This window comes from Berghia stephanieae, chromosome 5 (assembly GCF_034508935.2).
Source record: "Berghia stephanieae isolate SIO BIC M18660-M18661 chromosome 5, UCSD_Bste_1.3, whole genome shotgun sequence".
In the NCBI taxonomy this organism is placed as follows: domain Eukaryota; kingdom Metazoa; phylum Mollusca; class Gastropoda; order Nudibranchia; family Aeolidiidae; genus Berghia; species Berghia stephanieae.
This window is the reverse complement of record NC_088364.1, coordinates 16100172-16110699: the sequence shown is the minus strand read 5'-3', so window position 1 is coordinate 16110699 and position 10528 is coordinate 16100172. Positions and strand designations below refer to the sequence as shown.

Sequence of the window (10528 nt, the reverse complement as noted above, 5' to 3'; positions counted from 1 at the left end):
TGCTTACATTATACATTCGAAATAATAACAAATATCATCTCCCAAAGCAATATCAATGCATTTGACTGTTTCCCTCCCAGCCAGGGTCAGGGCAAAACCAAGTAATCTCATCCCAAGACAAAGACAGAAAGCATGTTGGAAAACATATAAGGGGATAGAAGACACAGTATGTACCTCCCTGCCCACTATGGGAGGTCAGGAACCCCACCCAGTATTCAAAACAACAACAATAAATAATAAATAATTAAACAATAAAGAAAAACAAACAAAACCAAATTAAAAATTTAAAAAGCAAAACGCCAATAGAGTATTTACTAATACCGAAGCAGTTTTAATTGGAACAAAACCAAAAACATTTCAATAACATGAATATGTATAAGACAGTGAAAAGCGTCCATGACAACCACTGACATCACAGACATAATACTAAGTGTTGTTATTCTTTTTGACTGACGTGACTTCTAAGGAAAAATACAAATAAAATGGTATAATATATAGTAATATGCGATGTGGACTAAAGCTGTATGCAGTGAAATAAGCAGACCACTGAAGGCAGGGAACATGAAAATAAGGAGATGGAAAGGGATAGAGGGTGGGGGAAGGGGTGTATGGAGCACTTTCAAATTGTTATAATTGGTAATAATAACAATAATGGTAACAATAACATCTAGAATATAAAGTTATAGTACCAGTATCATTAACAAAAAAAAGATGCTTTTAAAAAAATTGCTGAATTTTAAAACAGAATATTTGAATATAATATCCCTATTTAATTTTAAAATATGATCATATCTAACAATACATTTCATGGAAAATTTATGAACCAATTCAAATTATATCATATTCTAAACTTATTTCATGTAATAAATATATAAGAAATAGGGAACAGCGTTTTCTCTTCACAATCACCATTTTTTTTAAGTGAAAGAAAACGTAGAACAAACATATTTCTATTGTCACAACATAGGACACAGAAAATAATAGTTACGATCACACTAGGTTTTTTTTACGTGTAGGCGGTTGGTATTTGAAGAGACAACATAACTATGAAGCATATCCTTTGTAGACACAATAAATGATTGGAAATTTGTGAATATTAATTCATATACATTTTTTTTAATTAAAAAGGAGACAGAAAAAAAGCAATCTAGTGACAAAAGCGACACCAATATGAATTGAATGCAATCAGAAATCATAATAGTGGCTAGATGGAAATTGATGCGAGTTGTCTCTCCTGGTCAAGAGCAAAACAAATCTAAGAAAGTTAAGGATGGATGGTGGTTAGAATGGATCAATACATGAATAATCAATAAGCTTCCTGTAGTCAAGAAGGCTTTTCATTTCATGACCGTGGTGTAGGTACACATAACACCGATAAATTGTAAAATCTGTCATGCTGAGAAAGTGGTGATAAGAATAATAGTTTAATTAAGAGTGAAAACAAATGTAGCAAAAGTTTCTTGTTTTGTTTTTCTCTCCTGACATCTATAAACGGGCTATGGTAGATTTATTATTTCTAGAACAATCTGAACACAGATACAAGATGTGGTAGTAGTTTGTTATAAATAACATGAATGTGACAGAAGATGGAATATTTATAAAGAATAGAAAGAGAAAGAGAGAGAGAGAGAGAGAGAGAGAGAGAGAGAGAGAGAGAGAGAGAGAGAGAGAGAGAGAGAGAGAGAGAGAGAGAGAGAGAGAGAGAAAGGCCATGATATAAAATGTAGCCATTTGATCACAATCACAAGGATAAGTCACATGACACCTGGCCAAATAGGTCATCAATTGGACATCTCAACCCCTTGCCATGTCTGACCTCTTGTTTCTAATGATAATGTAGTAAAGTATAGTGTAGTCTAGTATTTCACAGGACTGCTAGGATAAATTAATTACATTCAGTTTATAAATATATTTAACTATATTTAAAAAACAAAACAAAAAAAAACAAAACAAAAATATAAATATTGTTAGAAAAGGGTAAAGTGCAATAAATAACTTCAATTTAAAATTAATTTCTTTCACAACCGATTCATTATTCATTTTGATTGGATCAAAACGTACTGATGCGTTAATAAAAATAAGCTGATAATTCAATGTAAAATATTGCATGAAATTATCCCACTGATTCTTTACACATTTACAGCAAATAAACAAGAACAAAACAAAACAAGAAGCAACAAAAACAACTTTGAATTAATTTTTTATGACAAAAGATCCTTAATTGGCCGATCTGAAGTTAAAGTCAATTCAATTTGGTACATTCAAGTGAAATTAAGATAATTTTGTCCAATATGGCAAAATCACCAAAATGGTTATAAATCAAATCGAGGTGTGCATTTCCTATACATAGAATGTTCATGGTAAGTTAACCTACATTTACAATGGAATATCATGCTCTTCATAGACAGAGGGGTAAAATACTTATAGACTTTTCTAAAAAAAAACAATTATCTTTGCTTCAACACTGGTGAGTCGAAAACGAAACAGATCAAATGCAAAAGAATGCCTATTACCTAATGAGGTAAATATAGTGCATAAAAGTTAAAAGTCCAGAAAATGAGATCTTATAAACCAGTTTCCAGATTTTTTATCTTGCACCAGTGTCATCTCCTCGATTTTTCAGTCGCTATATACAATCTGCAATTTACATGGCTACCCATTACAAATATGAACAGCTATTATGTATACCATATTGATTACATTTCTCTCCAGTCTTTCTGCAAGCATACCAGGGGATGCCTTCTGCTTGAATAGCGAATGGGTCAAAAGTCAAGATAAACTATTTCTAGAAAAGTCTACAGAGACGAAGCTGTATAATTTGCCAACACACCAAGTCACCATCATCTATTTCTCTTTCGGCTAAATAAGACTGAAAGCTATTATTTCAAGTTGAGATTGCACTGAAAAGAAATAAAAGTTATTGGAAAACATATAAGAGCTGTTGTGATTCTTGCTACCACACCATATTTTTAAATATAAAAAATATAAAAGAATAAGAAATTCTAAAATTCAAATTCTGTATATAAATATGAATCTCTGATTTACCCACAATAAGTAATTTAATCCAAAGCACGAAAAATAGGATTAAACTGTGAGTTATTTAAAAAATGAAAGAGAAAAAAATGACACAATCATCTGAATTTGATAGTGGTTGTGTTGGCATTTAAAAAATTTTGAAACTAGCATATAATAATTGTTTTGAAACAAATATTAATTATTCTAAAGATGAATGAAGACAAAGAAAAGATGTTGACATAAATCTATATCACCATTTTAATAAGGAATTGCGTAAATCTATTAATCTCCATTGAAAACCATAATCCTATCACTTTATTTCATATACAGCCTGGATAAGTGCTGGTACTCCTAAACCTCCGATTCATTACGGTGTCCGTCTTCCCCTTCATCACCGTCTTCCAGCTGGGGCGGGGCCGGGTCAGATTCCATAAACTGATTGATGATTTCCTGCATCGATTCCCGTAGCTCCTCAGGTGGTTCATTGTCCTGCTGAACTTGCGAATCTTCATGAATGGTCACATGTTCCTGTCCATCTGCTCCAAGCATTGTCTTCTTATGGACCTCCTTCTTCATCATCACTCTGTTGGAAAGGGAAAGATCAAATACTTTACTATATAAAAATCTAAAATGGCAGGTATATTACAAGGCACATTAATAATAATAATAATAATAATAATAATAATAATAATAATAATAATAATAATAATAATAATAATAATAATAATAATAATAAAAATAAAGAAATACTGACCTATCCTGTGATACAGCTCAAAGTACAAAATTTGAAATTCAGTAACAGTTAAAAAAATAATTGATTTAAAAAAAAAGAATTAACACATGCATGTCATAAAATAACAAAATGAAGTACGGCAAATTAATAGCTTTATAAAAACAATAATGATAGTTTAATAAAAGGCCCCCTTCAATAAAGAGGTTCGATTTAGACTCTGAATCCACCCAGATTTGGAACCAGTCTGCTTTGAGAATTCAGTGCTATATAAATTGAGCTATCTGGGTGTCCTGGGTGAATTAATTCCTTGCATTCCTTCATCCAAACACAGACAATGAAGGATGTGGTCCTAAACACGGCAGTACAAATCCGTGAGCTAACAAGCACTACCAGAACAATAAGCGTTCTAGAAAATTTATCTTTTTGAGGTAAAACTTCTTCCTCTTCTCCTCCTTATTCTTCTTCTCTTCATTATCCTCCTTTTTCTTCTTCTTCTCTTCCTTCTTTTTCTTTTTCTTCATCATGCTATTTAACTTTTTTTTTTGTGTGTGCTGCCATTTGGATATGATTTTGTTTGTTTTTAAGGGTCTTACAGCGCTTGCAACGCGCTTGCAACACATTTAGGTTATATCAGTGCCAGTAAAAAGGAAGAAAATGGGATAGTAAAAAGTTCTAGAATTAAAGTTAAAGCATCCAGGAGAAAGTAAGACAAAGGGGAACTGGGAACAAATAGGGATCAGATGTAGATTCCAAGAGCATACCACCAATGTACTTAGTTTGAGATCACCTAAAAGTACCATCCGGACACAGCACAAGATCCAACAAAGAGGAATACACTCAAATGCTTACATTATACATTCAAAATAAATATAATAATACATAATAGAGAGATGATTTACAAGGTAAAAAAGATCATCTCCCAAAACAATAACTATGCATTTGACTGTTTCCCTCCCAGTCAGGGCCAGGACGAAACCAAGTTATCCCATTCCAAGACAAAGATAGAGACCATGTTGGAAAATAGATATAAGGGGATAGAAGACACAGTATGTACCTCCCTGCCCACTATGGGAGGTCAGGAACCCCACCCAGCTATTTGGATAGGATACAAGTCTACAACAAAGATCTTTCCACCAGATATAACAGACCCAGCTACCTAATCATTTCTGAGTGTATAAATTGATAGAAATTTGTTCCCTTGAATTTGTGAGTAGAAAGTTCTACTTATTTGGACTCCAGATATTTGCAAAACACACAAACATACCTGTGTGTGCTTAGATCCTCATCTTGCTCTTGTAATCGTCCGTCTGTTTCGTCCCCTGGATTAAGTGTGGATGAAGACAAACGGTGAATGCGAAACATTAGCAAAGATTGAGTAAAATATAATACACAAAATAATTACAATAATTTTTATACTGATGTAGGACATTTTTCTTAGAAAAAACAAAACCTCTTGAGAGACAAATACAATACATCTGTACTCGAGATGAAAAATCCTTTTAACATAATTGGCTTATAAATTATGACATTAAAAATTGCTCCTAAAAATAGGCAGTGAATATTTCAGAATTATCATAACACTTTTTTTCGTACCGCAAAATGGATAACTTTCCTTCTTAAAAAAAAAATAACTTCAAAAATATCCAAATTTAATGGCAAAGCATCTTCACTTCTTAATTTTTAGTTTTTATTTATCTTCTAAAACTGTTTAAAAAGTTCATTTATCTACACTCATAATCATTTATTGAAAATGCTTTTTAAAAAGGGGGATAAATATTATACGGTGTATTTGTTTCTTTTAAACCATGCTTGTTCTTCTCTCCCCTCGCTCGCCTCCTTCTCAATCACCACATCATCCTAATTCCCATTCTTCTTCTTCTTCACTTCTGTCATCTTGTCAATCATAATTAGCCGAATACAGAATCAATGTTCCAAAGATGTGTGGTATGTTTTAAATCATCAGTTCATGAGACTTATGATTCTTCAATGAAGACATTAAGTAGAAAAAAAAATACTAAAAAGAAAGAAAGAAAACATGAATGACGATCATTATTTCTGTTCATTTTTAAAAGAACGTCTTTTTACTTTAACGGATATATATTTTTTTTTTCTTTGATTAAAAAAAAAAAAAGAAAGTAAGAAAGAAACAAAAGAAAAGAACAGAAAACAAAGAAAAATACCCCCCCTCCCCCCAAACCCAAAAATAAATAAAATACAAAAAAAACAAACAAATCCTCCTAGACCTATATTAAAATAATAATAAAAGATCAACCGATAAACCCTGAACAAGAACATTGTTTCTTTTTAACATTGTGTAAAGACTGAAGCAATAGGGAAAAATGACGATAACAAATGAAAACAATAACGATTAGACATATAAACAAACAAACACACACAAGTGACACAGAAATAAGATTTTGGCGGCAGTCTGACAGGAGGCGGTGGGTGGCAAAACAGAAAGAAATGAAACAAATACATTGAAAAATAAATAGTAACAATGATCCCCCCACACCCCCCCCCCCCCCCCCTCCTTTCCTCTCCCTCTCACTCCTCCTTCCCCCCCCCCCTCTTTCCTCCTCTCCTCCTCCTCATCTCTCTCTCTCTCTCTCTCTCTCTCTCTCTCTCTCTCTCTCTCTCTCTCTCTCTCTCTCTCTCTCTCTCTCTCTCTCTCTAACGATAATATGGTAGCTGCATGAATGTTCATATGCTGGCTACTACAAGTGTCAAGGGATGAACAAAACCTAACAGAATATTATAAGTTTCATGACAAGGAACTGTCATTTTGGGCTCATAATTAAGCAACAGCAAAAACGATATAAATATATTATACCCCTCGCACGATACAAAAACTTACTTGATATCCCGTCTTAATCCTAAAATATATAAATTGTATATAAATTAATCATTTTCAAATGCCATCGGCTGAAGAAACGATTGAGCTCGAAATGTTCTATTTAGGGGCATGGGGAGGGTTAGTGGATTACATTCAACGTTATAAACGTCTCAGGGTATAATATACAGTGAACATTGTAATATAAAAACAAAACAAACTAAAAGAAAACAAATCAAAACAAAGACTTGTCAAATCTTGTTGAACCATCACGACCGGGACCTTTGCATATAATTTGACATTTTAACAAGTTTGGGGTTAATAGACAAATGATAATATGTGATTTTTTCAATGGTTTGAGTTTGAGAGCAAGGTCTACTACACATGATATGATGAATACAGTAGACCTTGGTTGGATGGTAAGAGGAGAGCTGATTGATAATACAACAAGATTTTGACTCCTACATCCCAAATCATAATCTGCTAACAGTTCTGGAAATAAAAAAGAGAAGTGGCGGTGGCATTGTTCCCGTGTGTCATCAAGATAACCTGCAAGCCTACAAGTATTCAAAATGTCATCAATACAAGTATACATACAAGGCACTTTACGAAAATCAAACTGAAACACAGGAAAAAATAGGAAAACAAAACAAAAATTAGTAATAGGCGATATTTCAAGGAGAAAAGAGAGTGAAGGAATAAAAGATAAGTAAAAATGTACAGACAAAACCAAAGGAACAAAAAGTCATATGATCAATAATTCCATTAAAAAAATGTTTTAAGCATATTCATTACGAGTAAGAGCAATTCTAGTAATAACAACAACAACAACAATAATAACAATAATAATAATAATAATAATAATAATAATAATAATAATAATAATAATAATAATAATAATAATAATATAATAATAATAATAATAATAATAATAATAATAATAATAATAAACTTTGGACAACATGGGCTACTCCTGTTGACATCAGACATCTTGTTTGACGGATTATCTATATATTCCTTTACGCTATAGAAACCGGGATAAAGTCCGGCTCCATGGGCAATAAAGACAATAAAGAAACATTGCTTGGCGCCTTGTTGAGGAACATGCTGCAACCACAACTACAATAATGAAGTGAGGTCAAAAAACTTTAAATGTCAACTGAATACGGTGATTTAATTAAAGGAGCTAGACATAGCTATCCTTTTAATTTCTTTATATAAAAAAAACAAACAAACAAAACAAAAACAACAACAACAAACAACCCCCCCCAAAAAAAAAAAAAGAAAAAAAAAAAAGAAAAGAAAAAGAAAAGTGAATTGAGGTTAATTATGTGAGAATCATTATCAAGAGTGAACTATTCATATTACAAAATAAAAACAATAATAATTATAATAATTTGGCTCCTGGTAGGGGTGGGAGGGGGTGGAAGATAAAATCATGTGTCTATAGTTAAAATAAACATAGGTGATTCAACAGCAACAACAAAAATTATTGAAAAAGGGAATGGGGATGAAAAAAGCATCTAATTGAAAATTTAATTCTGGATGATGAAAATAATATACTACAAATATATGATACTTGTCATTTGGTATATAGTAACAGCTCAACGTCACAAAAAATCAAAACAACAGCAACAACAATAATAATAACATCATCATCATTAAAAAAATAAAATTATAAAAGTATGTCTTTTTAGTTTTTTTCCATCATGCTCAATGCGCTTCACTCTTCTGCTACAGATTACTGTCGACAAAGAGATTAAAACACTGAAAATTTATAAGCATAAAAGAAATATTAAAGAGTATCAGTCTGATCTTGATGACAGAAAATGCTCAAATGTTTTTGTGGGCTTCTGATTTGTTTTGCAACATGGCTTGGTCCCATTTTGGCTGGCCTGTACGCGTAAATGAAATAAGAATAAATTTATTTTTTTAAAACACCAATCAAAAGCTATATTACAAATAAAAATAAAATGACTAAAAATTAAAATCACTGAAAACATAAAAGGGAACAAAACGGTTCTCATGAAATTCTGGTCAAACACAAACTTTATCGTTCATTTGATGCCCCTTTGTGGGAATGTCACGAAATTTTGAAAAAAAAAACAAAACAGCAATACGGTTTTCCGTTATACAATACAGGGCATTTTTTGTTGTTATTGCAAATATCAAATATCGATCCATAAAAGTGGCCCTCAGCTCATCAAAAATCCTTCAAAAAGATAATAGGTTAAGACTGTATTCACATTCATCAATATTTGAAAAGAAATATCATTTCTTTGGCCCAAATTAAAAAACAAAAAACAAACACATTTTTCAATGGACCTTCGAAAATATTTCATTCCACCACTGTTTTCAAACCAATAATAATTTCGTAATAACCGTTTTGGATACGACAGTCAAACACCGATCAAAGCAATGACACACGCAAAAAATAATAAACAAATTAAGAAAGAAAAAATGAGGCGTTAATAAAATGTGACGAACGTGATCACGTGGTTGTCTAAAGTCCAGCCTCGCGATTGACGTCCTCGTTATCACTGGTGTGGTCACTGTCGCCTCTCCTGCCATCTGGTTGGGTGAAATCAAAATATTCAGTCTAAAACAGAGGGGGAAAAAAACTGCTACCCAAAACATATAACTGTATTTTTAATGCCATTTGTTTCAAGACATGAAACAAGAGAAAAACCTTATTGGTAGATCGTAAAGCAGGCAAACGAAAATCACCATAATTTATTATAAAATTAAAACCATTGGGTGCTTTAAAATAGAAAAGCCCTCAGTTTTGTCACCACGCAGATGCAATGAAAGAAATCGTTGGATTTCAAACCATAATATTGAAGAAAACAAAAGCTTTATATAATGAAAACATGAACAGTCTCTTAAACTGTTTTCATTACCAGCAGCTGGTCATGTTAAATGACCAAAATATTGTCAATGGAACTAGCACTGACTTAATGTGAAAATCATTTGATATAAAAACCAATAATCTATTTCACCCAATGCAAGTAATATCTTAATTTAGACTGGCAATGATATCACTATAAAAGACAAATTTATTTACCATTCATTACACGTAAACTAAAAAATAAATCTAACCATACAAGTTCAATGGGGCTGATATGAAATACTCGTACATCATTCTAAAAAAACAAAACAAACAAAAATAAAGAGACAAACAAATAACTAAATAAAACTAACACAATAATCCATACAAGACTACAACATACAACTTCAAGGAGCTAGAGACGACGGCACTGGATTGATAGTAAAGATCAAAATCAGGAATCGATTTTCTAAACAAAACAACCCCCCCCCCCCAAAAAAAAAAAATAAAAAAAAATAAATAAATAAATAAATTAAAAAAAACAAAACGCTGTAAGACTGCCATTCTCTGATAAAGAAAATAAATTGTGCTTTAAAAATATATTGGCCAGACATCTTTTACTTCAAGTGTTTATCGATGGAAAAACGTAGACGAGTTGAGGGCCATCATTAATCCATCGATATTTCTAGTAAAAATCTGGTCAAAATGAAAACAGGGAGTTTTCTCAGAGTATGACAGTGCAATAATTTAAAAGAAGTTGATGGAATAGGTAAATCATTCCTGAATGGAGAGAGGAGATATTATTTTCTTCCAAACGTAAATTCCTTTCATTATTTACCTGGTTATAACTAACTTAACACATACAGTTTTCACACAGAAAGTAGTAACAGTAACAGCGATGCGATTCCTGTCTTAATGAAGCTCCAATCGAGTCAATGGTTAAATTGTTAAGATTTTAATTTCAGTTTAGAGCCACACGTGAGATCGAAATGAAAGGGGGGAAAAAAAAGAGAGAGAGAAAAAAAAAAAGAAGCCATCGTTCCATCCTTTGATGACGCAAGTGTTTGAATTTCCATCATTAGTAATACCCAATTATGCCTGAGTTTATTGTTGTAGTGGGCAT

General features: G+C 32.0%; 1 protein-coding gene across 50 annotated transcripts in view; it reads right to left on the bottom strand.

Annotated features, from left to right (window-relative positions):
• Positions 1–305: 305 nt before the first annotated feature.
• The window catches only part of LOC144972476 (uncharacterized), a 309958-nt gene continuing 299735 nt past the window's right edge, over positions 306–10528 (bottom strand). For all 50 annotated transcript variants that reach the window (XM_078913731.1, XM_078913721.1, XM_078913724.1 and 47 more), the window contains 3 exons: positions 9066–9149; positions 5013–5067; positions 306–3598 (listed from right to left, as the gene is read on the bottom strand). In XM_078913731.1, the coding sequence (XP_078769857.1) occupies positions 9082–9149 (68 nt within the window). In that variant the 3' untranslated portion in view covers positions 306–3598; positions 5013–5067; positions 9066–9081. The remainder of the gene's footprint in view (positions 3599–5012; positions 5068–9065; positions 9150–10528) is intronic.